Source organism: Podarcis bocagei (assembly GCF_964188305.1).
Source record: "Podarcis bocagei genome assembly, chromosome: 1".
Classification (NCBI taxonomy): Eukaryota; Metazoa; Chordata; class Lepidosauria; order Squamata; family Lacertidae; genus Podarcis; species Podarcis bocagei.
The window spans coordinates 8,825,390-8,849,963 of record NC_138125.1 but is presented as its reverse complement, the minus strand read 5'-3'; the positions used below and the strand labels follow the sequence as shown (position 1 = coordinate 8,849,963).

The 24,574-nt window shown below is 47.3% G+C and overlaps 3 protein-coding genes across 6 annotated transcripts in view; 2 read left to right on the top strand and 1 right to left on the bottom strand.

Annotated features, from left to right (window-relative positions):
• JKAMP (JNK1/MAPK8 associated membrane protein) overlaps nucleotides 1-24,574 on the bottom strand; it is a 53,299-nt gene that overhangs the window by 3,672 nt on the left and 25,053 nt on the right. The window contains exons 2-6 of one of the 4 annotated variants that reach the window (XM_081194051.1): nucleotides 4,028-4,118; nucleotides 3,721-3,809; nucleotides 3,300-3,454; nucleotides 2,220-2,426; nucleotides 977-1,158 (exon numbers count right to left, since the gene is read on the bottom strand). In XM_081194051.1, coding sequence (XP_081050177.1) covers nucleotides 977-1,158; nucleotides 2,220-2,426; nucleotides 3,300-3,454; nucleotides 3,721-3,809; nucleotides 4,028-4,037 — 643 coding nt within the window. In that variant the 5' untranslated portion in view covers nucleotides 4,038-4,118. Of the gene's footprint in view, nucleotides 1-976; nucleotides 1,159-2,219; nucleotides 2,427-3,299; nucleotides 3,455-3,720; nucleotides 3,810-4,027; nucleotides 4,485-4,794; nucleotides 4,834-24,574 lie in introns of those variants that run through there. The other 3 variants (XM_081194053.1, XM_081194050.1, XM_081194052.1) reach the window with 3 other exon arrangements.
• On the top strand, nucleotides 5,740-14,006 carry L3HYPDH (trans-L-3-hydroxyproline dehydratase). Its single transcript, XM_081193818.1, has 5 exons — nucleotides 5,740-6,289; nucleotides 9,240-9,409; nucleotides 10,633-10,755; nucleotides 11,899-12,036; nucleotides 12,487-14,006. Exons 1-5 carry the CDS (start codon nucleotides 5,755-5,757, stop codon nucleotides 12,610-12,612), a joined length of 1,092 nt encoding a protein of 363 aa, XP_081049944.1. The 5' UTR covers nucleotides 5,740-5,754; the 3' UTR covers nucleotides 12,613-14,006.
• Nucleotides 14,143-17,550, top strand: GPR135 (G protein-coupled receptor 135). The gene has a single exon (XM_081192908.1). The coding sequence runs from the start codon at nucleotides 15,631-15,633 to the stop codon at nucleotides 17,266-17,268; it is 1,638 nt and encodes a 545-aa protein (XP_081049034.1). The 5' UTR covers nucleotides 14,143-15,630; the 3' UTR covers nucleotides 17,269-17,550.

Below are 24,574 nucleotides of genomic sequence, written 5' to 3'. Positions count from 1 at the left end.
ACATGTCTTAAAATACCACATGGAGTCTAGTCTGGACTATGAGAAAGGAGCTGATTTGCTGAAAAGGGTCAAAAACACTACCAAGCTGGAGCTCTCACGAGTGAAAGGAAAATATGAAGAAGGGCTGCGGAAGGGACATGGAAGAGATTTGAAGGCCTCGGATATAAGATCACCAGGTTAATGTGCCAGACTAATGGGATAAAAAGGACTGACAATCCCAGGACCGGGGGGAGGGGACGCTGGAAGAAGATTGGATTGTTTTTATTCTCTTTTTTTAATCATCAGTAATGTTTTATGAATGTTGGAAAAATGTTGAAATGAAATTACTTGGCTCTTGTAAAAATGTTTAAAGAATTAGGTAAAAAGGTAATGGTTATGAGAAGCTGGTAAAAATAAGATTTAAGTTTTAAGGTTTTTTATAAGATTAGATGAAAATAGAGTAAGGTATTGTAATGACAGAATATTATGAATTATGGAAAGGGTTTGCTGTGACAATTATTAATTAAGATACAAGAGATGGGAGGAGGAGGAGGTCATGGAAAGAAGGTAAAGAAAGTGGAGAATTTGAAAGTGATGGTTTTGGTTTTTTTGTTTTTGTTTTTTTGTCTTTTGTCTTTGTAATTTTGTCTTTTTTCTTTGTAATTTTAAAAAAATTCTTTTTTCAATAAATATCATTATAAAAAAAACACACAAAAGTGAGTGGTATGAACAGTGCTCAGCTCACAAGGTGAAACGGTCCTTAGGCAGCTGCCACACTCAGACAGTCAAATCCTGCTTTAATAATCCAGGGTAGGTATGAGCTATGGTTAACAGCTTCCAAACATGCCAGATTAAACTGAAAGTTAGCTTCCAAATGTGGCTTGTTTGGAAGCCATTAACGATAGTTCTTGGTTTGCATGTTAGGTGCAACTACCTGGTTTGTTCTACCGGTTGTGCAGAGGGGAAAGTGAGGGGGTGGAAAATAAAGATGACTTACAGAGCAAGCCGCCTCCAACTGCTTGAAGCACAGTTAGGATCGGGAAGAAGTAGAGAGCTGCGTAAATGCTCTTAAATCGATCAGACTTCCCTAGCCCACAAGCAATCTTCTTCACCAAAAGGGGCCGAAGCATCATCATCAACAGCAAACAAAAGGCATAGTATATAAATACAATGGTGTAGCTGGAAGAGAGAATTGTTTATATCAGAGCACAGTAATGCCAAAAACTTCACACCTCACTCAATATGGCCAATAAACACAAGACACATATATGCCACAAGTTCTATACCTCCCCCCCCCCCATTATGCAAAATCCTTGCTATGATGCTGTTTCTTCACATCAACACTGTCTCCTTTCTTACGCCCTCCTGGCCCACAAATCCAGGCCCTGGAGGTCTTGTACCTCAAGTCATGGCAATCTGCATAATTTCCTCTTTATCTTATTTCCTATCCTTATTCTCCCTCCAGCACGAATGCACAGTAGCGTCTTATTCCCATTCATTTTCTTCCATTGCCCTGGAGAGTCACGTGAGCCATGAGCGACAGGGAAGGAAGGGCTTAACCATTCCTCTTGGTCATAGGCAAGTTCACCATGTCAAAGTATGGCTTACTGGCACAGCTTAAATGTGTTTGCTCCCAGAGAGGAGATCACACCTGCTTTGTTCTATTCCTGGTCCCTTTAGCTCAGCATGGCACAGCAGCTAAGCCAAGAACAAAATTTGGCTACAGGTTGTGGTTATGGAGGGGACTTAACCACAGTTGGGAGGGCGTTAGACTGAAGCTCTAAAGGTCCCTGGTTCGATCTTGGGTTTCGGGAACAGTTGGGGGTTGAACTAGATGATTATTGGGATCCCAGCTGTACAATTGCATGATTCCTCTGAGCATGATCCCAGGTTCAGATGACATGCTAACCCAGACCTTGGCTTAGTTGCAGCATGGAGCTGAAATGACCAAGGAGGAGCAAAGCAGATGCAATTTCCTCCCCAGGAGCCGATGCGTTCATTCTAAGCCATGGTTTGACCTAGCAAACATGGGTAGAGTAGTAAAAAAAACCCCACTGCAACTATATAAGGGTGGGAGTAATTCCCATCAATAGAGCTTGCTTCTAAGTAAGCATGCATAGATGACCTGTAACACAGGATCAAGACACCAAGATTACCTGTTTGGGAACAGCTGTTAAGAGGTGGGGATTTTTACAAAACAATTGCAATCTCACAGACAAGGCCATAGAAAAGATACTCACAGAGGGTAGACTGCTTCGTGGGTACAATGAATAGTGGTAATGTAATCAGGACTCGGGTTGTAGAGCATGGTGTACCAGTCAGAAAGCATCACCACCTTGCAGGAGCGGATATGCAAGGAGCCCAGGGGGTCGCTCACAAGCAGAGTAACGATGGCTGCCACGCTGCATTCGATTAAAGCAGTGATGTGCTGGAACAGAGCACTGGAGCTGGAAAGAGGGGAAAGAATCGGAATCAGGACAGGTAATTTGTATCTTATTAGACTTGTGCAATTGTAGCTGTCAGGGAACTGCCATCAGAGGCGAGAGGAGAGGTAAGACGCTCCAATGATGCAGGGGAGGGAACTAGCAAGGAGAGAGAGAGAGCTTCCGCTGGGGAAGGAAATCCAGGGGACACCAGGGAGAAAGGGGAGGCTCCGAGACTCTTCCAGTGAAATCAGCGGAGAGAGCACCGGACCTCCGCTTGGCACGCCCACGCTGCGCAGAAAGCTTCCGCGCAGAGAATCTAGGAGGAGACTTGGAGTCAAGGAATTTTTATGTTGGAGGAAGTTTAGGAAACACCCACTGACCGATTCTGCCAGTGACTGAGACAGTCGCGTTGTAAGGGCTATCAAACCAGGGAAAGGTGTAGCTATACAACCAGCTTGGAGCAGTTTGCAGTTTACGCACAAGCAACCCCAATTCCCATTACAGTAGCTTTGAGTGGGTGGGAGAGAATAAATAAAAGAAGAGCAGAAGAAACCCACTCCATTTATTTATTCCCACCGTCTCACCCATGCACAACTCTGATCGTGGCTATACCCAGCTTTGGAAAGGCAGCACAAAGGCTCTGGTAGCATCCCAGAGCCCTCTCACCACCCTCCCAAAGCCAGGTAAGCGAGACACCTAAATTAGGGAAGGAGGCATGAGGGCTGTTAGCATCCCAGAGCCCTTGTGCTGCCTTCCCAAAGCCAGGTAAACAATCCTCCAACTTGCAGAGTAGTTGGTTCCTCCCCAGCACCTTCAATGGCAAGGTAAGTGCACCTTTAGATTCAAAAGTTACATTCGGTTTCTTGTTTGAAACAGGGCTTTGGAAACATTTACCTCTTTTTCCCTGAATACCATTCAATGAAGAACCAATGCAAAATCAGAGGAAGCATTGCCATAAAGCCAAGGTAAAGCCAATCGTAGCGTTCTGGAGATCCCATACATGGCCGACAGATTTTGTGAGCGTCTGTCCTTTGCCCTCTTGGACACACCTGGAGAGTTTAATCACATATCGTTTTATAAAGATATCTATTAACGTTTTGCACACACACAAAATGGCTTGGGAAAGGGATGCAGACAAATGAACAGGACTGAATAATGTGCTGTATTTGAAGGACAAGCAGTTTCGTTGAGCCCAAGATGAGCTCAGGCCATCCTTTCCCCAGCCAAACCCACCAATGGTTGGATAATAGTAGCTAAAACATTATACTGTGCCAGCTTCAAATACTCAAGTGTCTTTTCACAATCCTCTACTTACCCCACATTCGCCATGAATTTCAGTCCCATTTATAAATTCTGCTGTTCTTCCACAATAAAGCCCAAGGCAATCTGGCTGAATATCTACAACTTATACAAAAGATAAAAAGGCCAAAAGAGTGGGAGATACTTGTAAGCTAATAACAGTTTGCACACTTGAAAAAAGAGACATTGCACATACTTTTGTAAACCAAGAAATCTTTAATACAGTAATATAATAATGTTTTATTATTTATTTTTATTATCTTTAATAATAATAAAAAATAGATACATTTTAAAAATAAAAATAACAGTTTGCACGCAAATACCTTCAAACATCTTGCTTTACTAGCTTTCAGTTAGCTTTTGCCCCCTAATCACGGAACGCAGAACCAGGAAAGCAGACATGCAACAGCTTCCACTTCAAAACTATTCCAACATCAGAGAAAGGGAATGTTTAGAAGTGCTGTCATCTGACACAGAAAATCTGAGATCGTGGGGGGGGGGTCCCTATCTACAGGAAAGGGGAGAGAAGCCTGGGCCATAAAATATGTTCCTTTACAGCCTTTATACCCTACCCTTATGGGCTTCTTATGGGCTCATAAGTTGTTGTTGTCGTCATCACCGCCACCACCAATTATTACTATTCCTGTTGTTGCAAGAGCAGCGCCCCCCCATGTTGCTGAACTGCAACTCCCATCATCCACAGCCATTCAGTATGCCAGCTGACGAGTTGGAATGCTAAATTTAAAAGGCCACAGGTTCCCTTCCAGGAACTTAGAACTCAGCCTGTCCCAACCTCGGTCCCCCCCCCCCCCGATGCTGTTGGGACTTCTGCCTCCCTGGCCAACAGGACCAGGGCTGAGGGGAGTTGTAGCATCTCTGCCCCCTTGAGGGCAACGCTTCCTCGCTTTAGCCCACGAAAGCTGACATGCAACAAATATCTCTTCCCCACCTCCATTCCCCTTTAACATTATATAAAGAATTATATTTCTATTATCTAGCTATGCTTTTAGGATACTGGAAGGCTGCTTGCTTTTGCAGCTAAGAAACCGGCCTGGTCAGCTGCCCAGCAGGAAGAAACAGCCCCTCTCACCTGGGGAAAGGTAATAAACTCAGCACCCAAAACTCACCCATCTCCACCTAGTCACCCCCAAAAACCATCCGGGTTCTAGACAGCGACAGCAGCTGGCTTTTCGTCACTTCCTCTCGGGTTCCGCCAGTCCTCGTTGATTGGTTTGTCGGCTTCACACAGCCACGCCCCCGATAGGCGGGGCGGTCGCGTTCGGGACCTCCTCTGGGTGGCGAGCGGGGCGTGACACGGACTAAGCTCCTCTCTTCATTGGGCACTGAGACTGAACGGGGAGGGGGCGTGGTCTATTATGTTCGGCTCTTTTTCATAGTAGAGCTAGAAAAATGAAGAGCGGCGCACGTGAACTTCAAGGAAGTTCGCTCTTTCCCGCAGCATTTCTATGAGGAGAACGCCGCCTGATGTGATTTCTCAGTAAGCGGTCAGGTCCTAGATCCTTGTTAAATTCTTCATTTATAAGCAGTTTAAGGAGTCCAGCTGTGGTAATATTTTTTTTAAAAAAACAAGATATAATCTTTTTCATATAAATAAATTAAATAGACGCCATGGCGTCAGAAGAAAAATGGGAGAAGCATATGGAAGCGAACCCGGAAGGGCAACAAAAAATTCAATTAGGTGCATGTGACTCTATTTCTTTCTCTATGTTTATGCCTCCTGCAGCTTTGCCACCTTTGCCCCTCAGACCAATCCTGGACAGGCGAACCTGACCAGCCCGTCGCAATAGGCTTTAAACGGGCACTTCCCTCAGCCAATGCCCGTTCGGTGTGCGTTAGTGGGCGGTGACGGTCGCCTTCTCTCCCCAATCCCGGGCGTGCACCTCTGACAGGCTTAGCCAACGGCCCATAAACGGACAAGCTCTCCCCGCCCTTCCTCTCTCTCCCTCAGCCAATGCCTGCTCGGAGGGCGGGGCCTGGGCGGGCGGCGTCCGTTACAAACCAGCGTGAGGTAAAAAACCGTTAAACGGTCATGGCGTCGCCTGAGGCCCAAGCCGGGCCCTCCCGGCCTCTCCCTCCCCGCGCGCCCGGCTCCCCCGTTTTCCTCACGGTGGAGATGCAGGCGGGCGGGGAGCCGCTGCGGGTGGTTCCTCCGGGCGGCCTGGGCCCCTTGGAGCCCCCCCGGGACCTTCCCCTGCTGGCCCGCCGCCGCCTCCTCCTGGAGCTCCCGGAGCTGGACGCGGCCCGGCGGCTGCTGATGCACGAGCCCCGCGGGCATCGCGACATGTACGGGGCGGCGCTGGTGCCCAGCGAGCTGCCGGGCGCCGCCTTCGGGGCTCTCTTCGTGCACAACGAGGGCGGCAGCGCCATGTGCGGCCACGCCGTCCTCTGCCTCGCCCGCTTCGCCCTCGACTACGGGCTCTGCCCGCCTCCGGGACCCGACCAGGCCGCCGCCGTCGTCATCCACTGCCCCTGCGGGCCCGTCACCGCCTTCGCCACCTGGGACGGCCAGCGCAGCGGCAGCCGAGTCCGCTTCCACAGCGTCGCCGCCTTCGCCGCCGCCACCGGTAGGGGGCAGCGTTGCCGCCTGGACTGTCCCGTCTTTCCATGTCAAACGCTGCGTCCTGTATGGACGCGCTTTTGTCCTGTGTTTCAGGGCATCTCCCTCTGCCAAGTTAGGGATCCTCTCCAAAAGCATGTGTGTGAAACATAGAATCATAGGATCTCACAAGCTGGAAGGGGCAGTGCCGGATTTACTTACAAGCTAAGTACCTACAGCTTAGGGCCCCACTCTCCTGGGGGTCCCCCAAAAAATGTAAAGGACAAAAAAATCTGGATGTACATTTCCAAAATATAAGATAAAAAACAAATAAAATAAAACCTACATACAAGAACAGTGACAAATAGCTTTAGATACCTATTAGGTCCATAAATTACCATATAGCATATATTCAACTTATATTGTAGGTCGATCAAATGTCCTGGCCATTTGTTCTGTCATATTTATTGGCTACTAGGTACATCTGCATTGGCCGCATTTTCACATAACCAAACCAAACTATGGTTTAGTGCAAACACACTGGCTCCCAGGTAAGAGCTCACTTTTCCCCTCCTCAGTCATTGGGATCTTGGTTAAACTCTCTCCTTAAGGTTTGTTCTTGGCTACAGATCATGGTTAAGAAGAGAGAGCTTATCCACAATCCTGGGTTTGGACAACATGCTAAGCCAAACCTTGATTTGCACTGGACTGAGTTACAGGACCTGACGAGAAGCAAAGTGGGTGTGAGATCATCTCTGGGAGCCACCATTATCATGTAGTCCCAGAAAGCCATTGTGTGGCTTTCCTTGATTTGCAAGGCAGGTCATTTTCTCATTCCACTGTTACAGCTACAGGTACATCATGCTCTACTTTATACCTAAAGTGGGCTTCCCCTCTGTTTCCATACATAATTGCCTTGCTGTGGTTTCAGGTATATTTTGTTCACTAGCGTTATTTGTTTTATTTATTTATTTAATTAATTTATAGCCCACCCTCTGTGCCAAAGGAGCCCTGGGTGGTATGAAGCACTTAACTACTTTTTTATCACACTGAGTGGAGATGGAGATCAAGTATCATTTTCTTCTTGCATGAATCAGCAAGTTAATTGCACAATTCATAAAATAACAAACTTAGTTGGTCTCTAAGGTGCTACTGGAAGGAATTTTTTAAATTTTGTTTTGACTATGGAAGACCCAACACGGCTACCTACCTGTAACATAAAATGACAATTAGCTTTAATTAAATGGGATCCTCTTTTTTTTAAACCACATTTTCTCCTAAATTCTGACCGCACAATCCCATAACTGGTAGGAGAAATTTAGAATGAACTTCTTATTTAGTTCCCAGGGGAGAATCTAAATGAAGTCATGAATTCTCTCATGGTCTGAATAGTTCCGCAATAGCAAATGACTTGCCTCCACTTAAGACTTCAAATAAAAGCTTGGTTTCCCCAAGGAATCTTGAAAGCTATAGTTCTGTGAAGGCGGGTGTGGGCAGGAACTTCTAATATAATTCTTGGTATCCTCTCTAAAGTTAAAATTCCCAGGATCCTTTTTGGGAAACCTCAGTAGTTCAATTTTAACTGATAACAAGGCTCATAAATGTGTAGATTTGCACAAAAAGTAGGTGTCAGGTCAGGTTTGTAGGAATATGCTTCTTTTTATTATTCTGACCCTGCATGCTAGATAATCGACAAATATGACTAACCTTCTTTTCTGCTATTCCCCAGGCTCTAACTTTGCATCTTGGAAAGAACACCTATCTGCACGACACTTCCTTTCATGAATGTTCTAGTGAGCTGTACGTTTTGTTGTCTGAGACACTATGTTTGCAGTTTATTTTTAAAAATAAATAACACCCCCCTATTAGCCCAGTGCATGCCCAGTGAAATCATGCTCTGTAGTCATGCAGTGTTGATCATTGGAAAAGAAAAGGGAGAGGAATGAAATGGACTTTGCTAAAGAAGAGAGTAACTGGCTGGAACCTTGAACAGGAGCTCTCCTGGTAGGAGGCAAGGATATATTGGGCCAGATTCAACTAAATAGTCGTGCTACTGGGAACCAGCACAAGTCATCTTAGCACAACAGGGCTTCCCCCTGATCTTCTGCGTGCCCTCTGTGTCCCCATCAGTTCTTGCGGGTAGGGAGAACCCCAGAACAACACGGTGGGGGGAGGGGGAGGGGAGATCATTCCATATAGCAAGCAATGTTTGCACAGACAGAACAATTGAAATAGGACAATATTGTCCCACTTGTTTCAAATAATAGTCTTTAAGTTACTGGGGGGATCCTAATTGTTTCTGTGTCTGTTGTGCTGCCTGAAAAAGAAGTTGTATGTTAATTTGCAGGATGGTAAAAATGTTCTGATGGCTGGTGCTCGATTAATTACTCTTAAGGGGCAGACCTAACTATAGGAAGCCAGAATTTAAACTGGTTTAAACTAAGCTGGCATAAATTAACCCTATTCTAAGCTGTTCAGTAACAAGGCTACTAACTGCCTGAATTGGCCTAAGCCTGGTAGAGGAAAGACAAACCTTTATAGAGATTGACTTATTCCACCGTTTTTCCAGTGTAAATTCTGCTGGTTGCCAGATTAGGATACAGTCCCCCGATATAAGTCCCCCTGTCCAGTCTCTCCCCCAGAACACCCATTCTTCAGGGTTTCTGCTGCCATAGGTCTCAGCCAGCTATGCTGTCCTGAGGGAGTTATGCTGGCATCTCTCAGGATGAGCCGGAATGTGCTTATGCCAGCATAGGCTAGTTGAACCAGATACCTCGCTCATCCCAGCAGATCTGGGGTTTGCATTGCTCCCTTAGTCTTTAGTTACCAGACTGCTTTTCAGCATTCTTAACTGATATTACTGTCACCATAATAGGTAGATAGGCACTATTTTTGGGGGTGAGTGGATGTCAGAACAGATTACAGAGGGAAAAGGTAAATTATTTGCAGTAATGCGTTGTCCTTTTCTTCATTATTAGATTTAACAGTTGATGTTCCTGGCTATGGAAAAGTGGTTGTGGATGTTGGATATGGTGGCACTTTCTATGCATTTGTCAGTGCTGATCGATTGGGACTTGATCTTTCTTCTTCAAGGATTAGGGATCTAGTAGATGCAGCATCTGCAGTAACTGAAGCAGTAAAGGCTCAGGTATAGTCACATTTTTCTGTATCGTACAATATAACTACCGTATTTTTTTTGCTCTATAAGACTCACTTTTTCCCTCCTAAAAAGTAAGGGGAAATGTGTGTGCATCTTATGGAGCGAATGCACGCTGCACAGCTATCCCAGAAGCCAGAACAGCAAGAGGGATCGCTGCTTTCGCTGCGCAACGATCCCTCTTGCTGTTCTGGCTTCAGAATTATTTTTTTTCTTGTTTTCCTCCTCCAAAAACTAGGTGCGTCTTATGGTCTGGTGCATCTTATAGAATGAAAAATACGGTAAATTATTTCTATATTTGTAAATAAATCTATGAGTTAAATGTCTTTAAATTACTAATCTACTTGTTCATATATTGCCTATATTAGTTATTTGTAACGTAAAACAAAAGAAAACCAGTGTGGTTATGCCTCTCTGCAAGTTCACTTGCAAGCAAGTCTTCCTTGCCATAGATTACCAAGTTACTGTTTACAAGCCTGATTGGCAGACTGCATAATATTGTGACTGCGTTTTCTCTCTTCCAAATGGAGCTGATACAAATCATGCATTGATTGTTAAAAAATATCAAAGTCCTGTTTTTTGTTGGCAGCTAATCTTTTTCCATAATCCTGTCAATATAACGTATACATTATTTTGTTAGACAGAAATCACTTTGACTAGCTTTGTCTTAGAAACAGATTTATGCAGTCTTGTCCACTCTTCAGTATCTAAAAGTCATTTGCTGTTCATATAGTGAGATGCTTTGGAGCAGTTGAGAGTGGGAACTGGGGTGTTCAGTGTGTGTGTGTGTGTGAAATCCAAAAAAAGTCTCCAGCAGAAACTAAACTGTGATATCCTCAATGATAATTCCATGGAAGCTGCTGTTTTCTCATTGGGAGGTTACTGAAAATAAGTGCAGCAGCCTCCTAACATCTGTACAAACTTGGCCTAAAGGCATATTGTACCCCCTGGACCAGGGGTAGCCAACACCCTATAGATGTTTTGGACTGCAATTATGATCACTGTTGACCATTGGCTTTGCTAGCTAGGAGCAATGGGATCTAGATGGTCTTTAAGCACGTGGTTCCACTACTACAAAGAGACTGTCAATTCCTTCTCCTGAGCTGCACATCCTCTTAATAATAATACTAGATGAGCACATAGTTTGTGAGGTCCTTATTATATTATTGCTATTTTGTTGCATTTATCTGATGCCATTTTCTGTTTTCTTCTAGTTCAAAGTTCACCATCCTGAGATTGAAGACACGGCTTTCATTTATGGGACTATCCTGACAGATGGGAAAGATGCATTTAGTGATGAACCAACAAGCAACATATGTGTGTTTGCAGATGCACAGGTAGAGAATACTGTGCAAGAGAAGTTCCACCTTTACCCTTTTCATCACAGGGGTTCCCAATTTATATTTGTAGTAGAGAAAAGGAAAAGGCAGCATATCTGTAGGATGCTCAATTCGGCATTCCTTGCTCTATACAGCTCTTAAATTCTGAGACACTCTAGGAGCTGTATAGAGCTAGGAACATAGAACTGAGAAACAAAGTCCAAGATCTGATTGACAAATTAAGTGAATCGAGAAAGAAACAAAATATTTCCCAGCCTGACAAATTGACCCAGATGATGCTTGATGGGGAAATGTATCTACCATCTTGGCCAGGAAAAAAGAAAGACTAGGCTTCTGTTGTGGAGCTAGGCAACTTCCAACTTTTTGCACCAGGTGAGTGAGGATCACTTGCTTTTTAAAATTCTCCCATATATACAGAACTCCCTGTGTGCCTTTTGGACTGTATCTGTAGGTTTTCCCCTCTGTGTCAAATAACGGGTCAAATAAGTGTTGTTTACTTTTTATAGTACATGGAAGATGGATCTCCCTCAGGAGGTTCTGCACTCTTCCTTGGAGGTTTCTAAGCAGAGGTTGGATGGCCACCTGTCATGAATGCTTTAGCTGAGTTTCCTTCATTGCAGGGGGTTGGACTAGAAAGATGACCCTTGGGGTTCCTTTCAGCTCCATGATTCTATGTTTTTCTGCTTTAACAATATTTCATTATGTTCCTATCATTCTATGTAATTGTACAAACAAAATATTTAAAGAGCTACCTTTCTACCAATAGGACGGGGAGGGGGCATGGGCATAGCCAGGATTTTTGTTAGGGGGGCAGGTTTTTATTAGGGGGGGGCAGAACCTCAGATTTGTATTGATTTTTAATTATTGAGGGAGGGCAATTGTCCCCTGCCCCCCCCCTTGGCTACGCCCATGGGGAGAGACAGGAAAGAAAGTCAGAAGGGGGCCACAGTCAGAAAAAGGTTGGGAAAATTTGTTCTAGGTAGCTTTTAAGTTTCTGGGTGCACATGCCCACTTTCTCTCTTTAATATTGAATAGCATAATTCAGGCACGTGCACCTTTTAAAAAAGTAAAAGTCGTTAATTACATTTGTTGCATTTCTGAATGATGCAGCTAAAACACGTCTGCTTCTCTCCAAACTAGGTTGACCGAAGTCCTACCGGGTCGGGTGTGACAGCTCGCATTGCTCTACAATACCATAAAGGACTCATTCAGCTGAACCAGACCAGGACCTTCAGAAGCAGTACAACTGGTTCCCTGTTCACTGGAAAAGCAATAAAGGCAAGCTCCAAACATTTATCTTTGGTAATTTAGAAAAATAAAAAGTATGTGATGGACTGGTGGCTTTGCTGTGCCCTGGGTCTTGTTTAGTCGGATAGCTTGAATTCTTCCAACATTCACAAGTGAGTAGGGTTACTTCATTTGTGGATGAAATGCTCTCAGCAAGCCAAGAAAATCTGATCTTTTTATAAGATGCCATTATATTAATTAGGACCAAATGATTAATGGTTTTCATTACTTTTAGTAAATTGTCTCACTTTTGCTTAAAACATAATGTAAACAATTTAAGCCTTAAATACTGGCTTTATATTCTGTTCTGTTCTTTCATTGTCACTTTAGTTTAGATGTATACATCATCACATGTATTCAGATGCTGCCTACAAATGTTTGTGCTGTAAGTAAACCAGTGTATTTTTCCTAATTAATCTGAAGCATTTTCTTTTCACCCAGGAAACCAAATGTGGTGACCACAATGCTGTTATTGTAGAAGTCTCTGGAGAATCCTTTTATACTGGAATGTCAACCTTCACTTTTGAGGAGGAGGACCCACTGAAATACGGTTTCTTTCTTAAGTGACTGTGCTACTATGCTGCTTCCAATAACCCTGTTTACTTTGATATGTGTATTTTGCTTTCTTTTAATTGCTGGCATTACCCTCTATCTTACTGGTGATTAATGCTCTCATTCAGTTTCACCAAAGTGGTTCTGAAGCTCCTTGTCTGTATATAAAATGCAATAAGAGATAGTGTGGCACTATGACTTAAGACTGAACTGTGAGTCTACGCCCTTCCCATCTTCAGTAGGGAGATGATAATACTGACATGCTTTACAAAGTTGTAAAGATTACCAAGATACACATATAAATCCTTGTTCCTGTTACTAGCAGTAGGCTGGTCAAGATTGATAAGCAGGTAAGGGATGGAGGTTTCTTCCCCTTTCTCCAACCCCACAGGCTCATTCACCTGGTCTGGTCTGATAAAGAATAAAATGAAAGCTCATTTATGTGGGAGATTCTCTTGGGGGGGTGTTGAACGTGTCTTTGCCATTAGCTTCCAACCCTTGAGATCAGAGCTTGGGCATACCTGTATAACCCCACAAGTTTATCTGGGTAGTGTTGCACCTTCTTGACCAAATACTCTGATTATCTTTGAAACACCTACATGTTCCCCTCCTGTCTGCCTGGCACTTTCAATTTCAACTTGCGTGACTTTGTAAAAACATGTCGAACTAGTTAAAAACAGCAACTTAGAAGACCTCTGAAGTCTTCAAAACTGTTCCGAAGCCAGCTTGTTTTGGCTACCGCAGTTTTGGAGCCAAGCTGCTTCAAATTCCAAGTTTGATTTTTTCAAAGGTGAGGGTCCTACCTCTGATTTGTGTCCTGCCTGAAGTGAATGCAGTGCCCTAATGAACAAGACTGCGAAATAACCCCTGCAGGGGGCCATTTTTATATTCAAAGTGCTACAGAATTTGTATGTTACATTTCTTAGAGCTTTTTGATGGCTGTTATGTCTCTTTATGCTGCTTTCATTGCCGGACTTCTTTAACCTTTACTGTAATGCTGCAGTGCAGGTGCAAATGTGTGAATGCAATACTTTAACTTTTCCCTTCTTTGTGTGAAGTTCCTGGGATATCAACAGGCACCTGATTAAAGAACGTGTTATAAGTTCTTTATTTCCTGTAAGAGACTCTAGCAATAAGTCAAGCTCTGGAATCCTGATTCTCAAAAGAGGAAGAAGGTATGACTTCGGCACCACAAGCTTCATTTAAAATATGCTTTAGTTTTAACATTTAAATTTATCAGTATTTTAGTTAATATTTTATATTGTCTTATGTAAAACCACTTAGGGCTTTTTGTTTTTAAGTGGAATACTAAGCATGCTGCAGCCCCACCTTGTAAAATAAAATTAAAGAATTATGTCATGATACTATGCTTTCTATCTATAATAAAATATTAAACATCCCCTCCTTAAGACTTGTCAAGGGCAACTGATTTAGGTCGTGACCTTCGTTGGAGACAAAAATAGTTTGGTTTGAAAATAGTATGATGCAGCCATTCTTACCTAGGGTGTCCTGCTGTATGTCTGGTTAAATAGATTTTTGCATGTTTCTCTGAATATCCCCAAAAACCTGTTTAAGAAGGAACAGCTGAGACATACACCTCTATCATTGCAGTTTGATACTTCATATCAGGATAGCATCTTCCCAAGTGTGGGTTGCATGAATTATTCAGAACACTTTGAAGGCTTCAGTTTGAGAAAATCCTTTGTACCCAAAGTGCTGGAATAGTTTCATTGACCTCAGAGCCCTGTTTAATTAATAGCAAACCTGCTCAGCCACATGTCCTTATGATGACCATCATTGCATTTCTGAGCTGTGTGCCATGGCAAGTAAAAGTTGAGGGACTGTTTGGCTTAGAACAGGAGTGGGGAACCTGCTGCTGTTGCTGAACTGCAGCTCCCATCATTCTAACTATTGTCTGCGTGGAAAAATGGGGGGCCCTGGCAAACTGCACATGGAGACTGGCAGCTCCAGTTGTGCAACGGTAAGAAAAAAACTGCACTGCTTTAACTTGCCTCTTCACAAAATGCTGCATTTGGTCACCCAGGGCTGAGTGGAGACTGTGCAGCAGCAGTGGTGAACCCCAGGCCTGGAGGCCAAAATATGTCCCTTCACTCCTCTGTATCTCGCCATTGGGACTGTTGGCAGCCTCCATCCTCTCCCCAGACTGCACCCCTCAAGTGCTTTTTGGGTTGCTGTAGACTGAACTTTCCTAGACAAAGAAATGAGTGTGCGTGCATTAAGACCTCTGGATGTACAGTATGTGGCTGGACTTGGCCTAGCCTACTGAACGAATGCTATTCGTTAGATTCCGAACAAAAGTTAGGAATCGCATCCCTTGGTCTGCCCCCACCCCTCACTTGACATGGTTATTGACATGGTTATCCAAGGGAGTGAAAAAGCTGCTTCTGCTGACTTGGATGAATCAGTGGCCTTGCTCCATCTAGTTTTTGTGCGTCACCTTTCTCCAAGGTCTGCAAGAAAGAATTCTTTTCCTAGCAGAGAGGGAACCTGATTCCGAGGCTTCCCTCCTTTTCCGGGTGTCGGGCGCTGTTTGTATTCTTGAGCCTCTAACAGGTGGCAACTCGAAACAGCGCAGGAGCCCTTTAAAATCTCTGCCCTGCCTGCTGCCCGATCTTACAAACGTCTCCTTTCTCGCCCATCCGCAAGGATCTGCACACTTGATCCCTGCGCGCTTGCCTGGCACAGCAAACGCCCCTTCCCTCGCGACGCGCAGAAATCCAAAAAGATGCCGCAACGGGCGAGAAGCTGCGCTGTCGAGAAGAAGCTCATGAAGGAGGCAGCCGTCCAGGAAGAAATGCATGGACCCGTCCGCACGGCGGCTTGTCCTTTTTCGGAAGAAAAGAAGGGGCTAGAAGGGCGTTTGGGGCGGGCGGGGGAGAGAATGGGGTCGTCGCGGCTGCCTGCTTCTCCGGCGTGTGCGCCATCGTGGTTTCCCGGGGCAACCGACTGCGGAGACGTCAGCGACTCCCCGAGCCCCCGAAGGTTTCTCTGCCACGCGGCAGAGAGCGAGAGATGTGCCGGGCGCGCAGCGAGCGCCGAAGCAATCCCGCGCCTCTGCGGCAAGCGGAGGCTGCGCCACCCAAGGAGCCAGGCGCACCCTTCCCCTCCGACGAGGAGGCCGGGCAACGATCCCAAAGGCCGGCGCCTCCAGCTGCCTTTCGCGCCGGTGGCCCGACCAGACGCGCGGGTGAGGAGCAGAGGGCAGAGTCCCCAGATGGAGCTTTGCGCCCGGGGCTCTCCAAGTGCGCCTTAAGTCACCCCCGGGACCTCGGGCCGGCCGGAGCGCGCCTCTCCCGCTCCACGGAGCCGCCGGTCTCCCTCTCGGGGCCGGGAAGGCGCCTGGCCATGGAGGGATCCGCGCTGCTGCTCCTGATCAACGGCTCGGCGCAGGGGCGCAATGAGAGCGGCGGCCAGGTGCCTGTGCCGGAGGCCCCGTCGGAGGCGGACGCGGCGTGGGGCTGGTCCGGGGCGTCGCTGGCGTCGCAGGCGCTGCTGCTGCTGCTGATCTTCGCGCTGTCGGCGCTGGGCAACGGCGCCGTGGTGGTGGTGATCGCGCGGCACCGGCCTCTGCGCACGGTCACCAACGCCTTCGTGCTGTCGCTGTCGCTGTCGGAGCTGCTGGGCGCCGCGCTGTGCCTGCCGCCCGCCTTGGCCAGCCTGCTCAGCGGGCGCCCCCACGGGGCTTGGCTCTTCGGGCCGCGCCTCTGCCTGGCGAGCGCCGCCGCGCACGCCGGCCTGGGCATCGCCGCCACGCTCACCATGGCGCTGCTCTCCTTCGACCGCTACTGCGCCATCGTGCGCCAGCCCAGGCGCAAAATGGGCCGTCGGAGGGCCGCGCAGCTCCTGGCCGCCGTCTGGCTGGCCGCGCTGGGCTTCTCGGGGCCCTGGTACCTGCTGGGCCGGAGGGAAGACGAGGAAGAGGAGGAGGAAGCGGGGCCCGAGGCCTACCACTGCATGTATGCCCTGCCCTGGGGGTCCTCGCGCCTGGGGCCCCCCTACGGCGCTGCACTGATCGTCCTGTGCTACCTGCTGCCCTTCGCCCTCATGTGCTTCTGCCACTACAACATCTGCCGCGCAGTTCGGCGCTCGGAAAGCAGGGTGCGCCCCCTCACCACCTACGGGCACCTGCTGCGCTACTACGGCGAGATGCGGACAGCCACCACGGTCCTCATCATGATCGTCTCCATCATCTGCTGCTGGGGGCCCTACTGCGTCCTGGGCCTGGCTGCCGCCATGGGGCACATCTCCTTCTCGCCCGCCGTGGACACTGTGGCCTGCTGGATGGCCTGGGCCAACGGAGCCATCAACCCCCTCATCTACGCCGCCCGGAACCCCAACATTGCCATGCTGCTCGGGCGCAACCGGGAAGGGGGGTACAGGACGAGGGGCAACGTGGCTGCGGTGGCGCTGGCTGCCACCCAAGGCCGCCGCCTGGAGGGCAAGAGCCGGGCGGAGCGGTACGCCAGCCATGGGAGCGGAGGCACCGTGGGGAGCACCCTCACCTCCCCCAGCCCGGCCAGCGGAGGGGAATTGGGGGTGTGGGCCTGCAGGAACCCGGCGCTGCTCTTCTGCCGGGATGGGTGGCCAGACACTGCTTCCGAAGGCGGCTTGCAGCAAGGAAAAACGGGCGCTGCCGATACCAGCCTGTGAAACATTGTCAGGGGTGGACCAGAACTGGCCTAATGGCAAGGCTGAGAAAGCCAAGGCTCAGAAGCCTCATCATCACAACTGGAACATTGTTACAGAGACTGGAAGGATGTGCTGTGAATCAAAGGCGCCACTGTGAATCCTGTGTCTTTTTTTGAAACCCAGGACTTTCCCAATCAGTCTCTGGGCTCATCCACTCTTTCTCTTGCCCTGTTCCTAAAAAACTTGGGTCCAAGCAGATTTCGAGGTATGGGCCTGTGCAAACATCAATCTGGAGAAAGCCCAAATTGCTTTTGAAGGTGGGAGAAGCAGCAGGACGAGAGGTAGCTTGGACAAGGCCAACTATTCCCTTGGCTGATCTGTAAAATCGCTGCAGCTGTTGCAAGAAAGGGGATGTGGGTGCTGCTTCTTTCCATGTCCTTGGGACATGGGAATTAAAAGGTGTGTAAGAAACTGGCTGAGCCTCATCAGGAGCCCAGCACTGAGCTGAAGGGACAGAAAGTGAGCAGAGTTTGCTTGAGGGAACCGAGGGCCACATGCGACTCTCCTGCCCCCCCCCCCCCGCTCAGGAAACTATGCCCCTCGCTGACCTTGCTGTGACACCTCATCAAGTCCTTCTCCCTGGGTGAGGCAGGTCCTTGATGGGTGTTAAGGTGTTTAGGGAAGTTTTAAATGTTTGATGTTTTATTCTGTTTAATATTCTGTTGGAAGCCCCCCAGAGTGGCAGGGGAAACCCAGCCAGTTGGGCGGGGTATAAAAAATAAATTATGGAGGTAAGAGAGAAAAGGGGTGTGTGTTTGTGTGCAGGGGCGAAACGAGGCTTTATTTCACCCAGGTCAAAGATCCCGTTTGACTCTGCCCCGCCATGCACATTTGTGTACACAAACACATAGGCTGGGAACCTTAAAGGGCGACCCCCAGGAGGCATCAGCAGGGACAAAAAACCTGGCTAGACACCACCACCCCGGCAGCAGTGAGAGAGAGCACCAAGCTGTTTGAATAGCAAGCGTGGAAGGTTTGAGCACAGCCTCCCCCAACTTGGCGCATTAAAACATCTTACATTAAAAAGACCAGAAAGCAGAGCATTGCAAAGGGGCTGGTTCCCCCTTGGGCTGCTACGATGCTCCTTAGGGGTCTGTTGTGCCAGTCTCTACACCCCCCATTTTTTTGCAATCACAAGAGGCACTAGGTGTGGAGGCAGGCAGCTCTGCTGGTGTCCTTGTTGCATTAGCAGGTGAGGTTGTCACTTGTGACTTGCAGGATGTCCCATTCTCGTCACAGCTGACCTGTTTCAGTGCTTATCACCCCCACTGCCCTACAAAAAACATGAACCTTTTGCACCCCCCTTCCATGGATGATGAGGCTATCCATGGCTGCTAGCTACAATGGCTCTATGTCCCCATGCCACCGCTGGAGGCAGTATGACTCTAAAGGCCAGCTGCTGGGAATTGCAGCTGGGCAGTGTGCTGTTGCAATCAGATCTTGCTTGCAAGCTTCCTGTGGCCATCCGTCTGGCAGCCATAAGAATCAAGTGCTGGCCTCTTGGCCTCAAACAGCAGGGCTCTCACAATATTCAGCACACTTAGGAGAAAAGCAGAAGCCCCAGCTGCGCCCCCTGAACATTTGGGGGGCGGTTAAAAAGAAGGGGGCGGATCTGTATTGTGGCCAGGTGAGCCTAGGTGTGTGGGGCTGTGGTTCAGGTGAAAGCTGGGACTCCAAAGCCCATGATCCATTCTGCCAGTGCCGTGGCTCCAAGGACACAGCTGGTGGAGAAGTTATTTCCATGTGTTCCCCAGAGGCCTTAACTGAACTGTTTGCCCTACTCTGTGTGAAATTGTTACAAATACAAAGACCCTCTATGTGTATATCATCTTTTGTAAGTGTGATGTTACCTTATTTCGCGAGAGAAGAAATAAAGCAGGTGCTTGGGGGTCCTGCCCCCCCCCCGGCAAAGGAGCAGAAAGTATTTCCTTCCAGCAGGGAATAGGGAACATTTTCCATCCTGGGGGCCACTTTCCTTTCTGGAAAAGATTTTGGGGGCCACATATACCAGTGGTCGATGGAAGCAGAAGCAAAAGTAGGTTAAACAATGTGATTATTTGTTTGTGCAATAAGCTAGTATACACAAGCGTTGTGCTAGCGGGTGGCATTGTGGTCTAAACCACTGAGTGTCTTGGGTTTGCTGGTCAGTGGTTCGAATCCCTGTGACAGGGTGAGCTTCTGTTGCTCTGTCCCAGCTCCTGCCAACCTAGCAGTTCAAAAGCATACCAGGGTGAGTAGATAATTAGCTACTGTTGTGGAGGGTAGGTAAACAGCGTTTCCGTGCACTCTGGTTTCTGTCACGGTGTCCCATTGCGCCAGAAGCGGTTTAGTCCTGCTGGCCACATGACCTAGAAAGCTGTCTGTGGACAAACGCCGGCTCCCTTAGCCTGAAGTGAGATGACCACCCCAACCCCACAGTTCCCTTTGACTGGACTTAACCATCCAGGGGTCCTTTACCTTTTAACTTTTGCCATCAGAATGTTCTTCCTAATATTTAGTTGGAATCTCCTTGTTATCTGAAGCCTTTGGTTCAGGCCCTACCCTCTGGAGCAGCAGAAAACAAGCTTGCTCCATCCGCCATATGACAACTCTTCAGATATTTGAAGATGGGGCTCATATGTTGACAAGCTGGAACATGTGCAGAGGAGGGCAACCAAGATGATCAAGGGTCTGGAAACTAAGCCTTATGAGGAGCGCTTGAAGGAGCTGGGTATGTTTAGCCAGGAAAAGAGGAGACTGAGAGGAGATATGAGAGCCATCTTCACATGGCTGTCACATGGAAGAGGGAGCAAGCTTGTTTTCTCCTGCTCTGGAGGCTAGGACTCAAACCAATGGCTTCAAGTTACAAGAAAGGAGATTCCAATTAAGAAAAACTTTCTGACGGTAAGAACTGTTTGTTGGTGGAACGGTGTCCCTCATAAGGTGGTCGACTCTCCTTCCTTGGAGGTTTTTAAACAGGTTGGATGGCCATCTGTCATGGATGCTTCAGCTGAGATTCCTTCATTGCAGGGGGTTGGACTAGATGACCCTTGGAACCCCTTCCAATTCTATTATTTTATGATCACCTCTCAGAGATATCGTCTTCTCCATGCTAAACATAACTAACTTTGAAGGCTTGGTTTCCAGACCCTTGATCATCTTGGTCGCTCTTCTCTGCACATGTTCCAGCTTGTCAATATCTTTCTTAAGCTGTGGTGCCCAGAACTGGACACAGTATTCCAGTTGTGGTCTGACCAAGGCAGAATATAGTGGTACTATTACTTCCCCTGATCAGGGTACTAGACTTCAGTTTATGAAGCCTAGAATAGCATTAGCTTTTCTTTTCCTTTTTTGCTGCTATGGCAGACTATTGACCTATATCTGTACCACCATTGCTACCATGGGGGCAAGCAGCATTAAAGCAGCAAATTTGTATCCATAACACAAATACAAAATGCACCATAAATTGGAAGATCAGATTTATACATTAACATGGCTGGATCAGTTATCATGGAAAGCCCACGTGAGTTTGAAGCAGGCACCTACCTAAATACCTGATGCCTGCCTGATGCTCACTATTAAGGAAACATTTAGGATGATGATGATGATGATGATACTTTATTATTTCCACCCTGCCCATCTTGACTGGGTTGCCCCAGCCACTCTGGGTGACTTCCAATATAATATAAAAACACAACTAAATATCAAGCATTAACAACTACCTAATACAGGGCTGCCTTAAGATATCTTCAGAATGTTGTACAGTGGTACCTCGGGTTAAGTACTTAATTCGTTCCGGAGGTCTGTTCTTCAGCTGAAACTGTTCTTAACCTGAAGCACCACTTTAGCTAATGGGGCCTCTTGCTGCTGCTGCTGCTGCTGCGCCGCCAGAGCACAATTTCTGTTCTCATCCTGAAGCAAAGTTCTTAACCCGAGGTACTATTTCTGGGTTAGCAGAGTTTGTAATCTGAAGCGTATGTAACCCAAGGTACCAGTGTATAGTTATTTATCTCCTTGACATGTGATGGGACGGCATTCCACAGGGAGGGTGCCACTGCTGAGAAGGCCCTCTGCTTGTGTAACTTCACTTCCTGCAGTGAGGGAACTGCCAGAAGGCCCTTGGAGCTGGACCACTGCTCATGCAGTGTTGGCTACAACACAAATCTTTTGCTCCTTTTTTTTTTTTTGCAGGAGTTTCCCAAATGTTTTTGGGTGCCTGACCAGCAAGGATCTATTAAAGTGTCCTTTTTTAAAATAACCTGCTGCCTAAAATTTGTTGGTCTTTCCTCTGTTTGCCATTTTTGTCCCATACAATAATTCTCATACTATGAACTGCCTTAGGATAACATGTGAAGTCAACCACCTGCCTGTTTTGAGCAACTTGCTCTGCTTCCAAGAATCACAAGAAGTTGCCTTTTAGCTCAATATTGTCTGCACTGACTGGCAGCGACTGCCCAAGGTTTCAGAAAGGAACTCTACCTGGAGATGCCAAGGTTTGAACCTGCAGCTGTCTGCATGCAAAACCTAAAGCAGACGCCCTAATCACTGAGCCACAACATTTCTCATAGAAAACCAAAAAATGCTACTTCCACCCACAGTCACTTTGCCACTTACTCCACTGTCTAAATTTACTCTGGGGTGGTGTGTTGTATTGTTGTTTTGCATATGTTAATCTGTAAAGTGAGACCCACACTGATTTGTTAGTTATCTGTTCGGTATTATTAAAAGGACTCTGATGTAGCAACCGCCAGAAAGATGCAAGCGGCACAGGTGAAGGTGCGGAAGGAAGGAGACTTTGAACCAGTAGATGGAGCTGCTGCTTTTCACTCCATGCAATAGGAGGAATCTCTGCGAAATCTTGATTAAACTAGTCTCTTTTAAAAAGAAAGGAGGAAAAGAAAGCGGGTGGTCAAGGAATCTTCCCAAGCTCTGCAAGCAACACAGAGGATTCTCCCGAGAAATTAAAGGAAGTTGTGGAGGAAATCCTCTCCTATTTTAATGTACACCTTCTTCTGCGTCTGCGCTTGGGAGAAACACAATAATTCTCCTGGAAGGGCCTTGGGGATGAAGATTTGGAAGGGGCTGCGTATGATGAATTTATGGCCATACAGATTAGATTGTGGCTGCTTGCAAAGCCAAAGAGAAAATAAAAGCCGTTCCCAAGCCCAATGGCTTCTAATGCCACCGTAGCTGATTGCTCTGCCCACCTGTCAAATTTGGCCCATGGAGAGGAGGATCTTTCTCTCCAAGCAGATCTAGCTGCCCTGCAGCAAACAAGAATGAGTTACCTGGACCAATGGCAGGGCATGGAAGTTTCCTGTGTTCCCAGGGATCAAGTCGTTTGATGTGCCCGTATGTGCACACTCAAGAGGAGGAGGAAATTGTTCCTGGCTCATTGACATGGACTGGAGTGAAATGCAGCCTCAAAGCATGGGAGAAGGTTGCCAACTGACCTGTGAAATAAGCCAACCAAGCTGGCTCTTGCAACAGCAGTTTGCGCAGGGATCACACGTCCTGCAAACCAGCAACATACTACCCCCCCCCCAGCAAATATAGGTTCCCGTGAGACGATCCAGGGGCTGAATCAAATTAGCAGCCCTCGCAGTGCGACTGTGTGCAGGGTCACAGAGGGGCGGAAGGGAAAATAAAGAAGACATCTTAAACTGGTTAGCTTTACAATGCAAGCTTCCGGCGGAAGACATAAAAATCTGATCAGGCCGCAGCTGGGAGAAGACGTCACCTAAGCCTGCTGCAAGCTTTCCAGGAGTACTTTAGAAAGCTCCTATCATAGGCAGGTTTTGCCTGCCTGAAACCATCTGCAGCTGTCCTGAAACGTGCAGGGCAATTTCACACAGGTTCTCTTTCATGGGCAATTCATCTTCAGCAGCAGCTAAGCCTCTGGGGCTGGATGCACCATTTTGTTGAGCCCTCCTGACGTGGCCACATACAAGCACAGGTGGTTAAGAATGTAAGCCACACATTCAGATTTTTCAGGGGTTGCCAACATGGCATCTGTGGGCACCAGTGGCTTCGCCAATACCTCCTGTGGCGTCTGTGAAAAGGTCTCAGGTGTCAGGCTTCGGGGAATCGGTTTCCTCCCCTGTGGCCGTAAATGAGCAGATCAAATGAAAGGAATTCTTACCAGTTGGTTTCTTTAATAAACACAGCAAAGGGCAAAATAAAGCGTCAACCCAGAATGGCGGTGCTCCCAATTAAGGGCCACCCCCCCCGTCCCTATTAATCTACGTCACTCCTACGTCTTGTAATCTGAGCATTCTGCACTTTCTGTTCTGAGACTTTCTGAGCTCTCTGTGACTTTGGAGAAGGGGGGTGAATGCTATCCAGAGATTGTGAATCTTTTAACTCACTCTCTTCCAGCGTTTCTTCTGCTGGCTGTTCCCCATCCAATATTTCCCAGCTTCTGCCTTCTGAACTATGCCCCTCTGCAAACCACTGTTCAAAATCTATGCTGTCCTCCTGCTCCTGGGAAGAATCAGGATCAGGATCACGGGGAGGCTCCCACCATTCCTCAGTGCAGCCCTCCTCAGCACGGTCCCTGACATCAAGTCACAACCCCCTCGTAATTTCACAGTGCGTGAGATACTGTTTGGTGTTCCAGCTTAGTTTCTGTTTGCACTGACACAGCCTCTCCAACATGGAGGCCCTCCTGCCACACCATCATGGCAGACATAGTACTTTCGCAAACCTCCAACTTTGCCCATTGGTTCATCAAAGGTTGGCAACTCACACTTTACATCCTCACTTATTTTTTCCACACAACGGTGATTGCTGTGTAAAATACTTGGTGGTGGGTGGCATTGTTTGTGGAATGCCCTCAAGGTATGGCCGAGAGGCAATGCATTTTCTTCTCAGTGCTGACACGCGGTGTACCAATTTGCCCAGCCGTTTGTGGGCTGCTAGTTTACTCAGCATAATGTTGGATGACTCAGCTTAAATGCTGGGCAGATGGATCCAGATTGGGTTGGAGGGCAGTTATGATTGTTAGTTCACCTGTGGTATAGTGATGTATCATCTGCTCCTGTTTATATTTATATTTGTGTGTGTGTGTGTGTGAGAGAGAGAGAGAGAGAGAGCGCGACCCATTGTGGGACTGGCAATCAGAGAGTTGGAAGGGACTCTGAGGGTGATCTAGTCCAAAGCCCTGAAATGCAGGAATCTCAACCAAAGCATCCATGACAGATGAGCATCCACAAGCATTTTACCTTTGTAAGGGAAGGATGCTCACACACGTGTACTGAAGATGTGCTGGGAATGAGCCAGCAGTAAA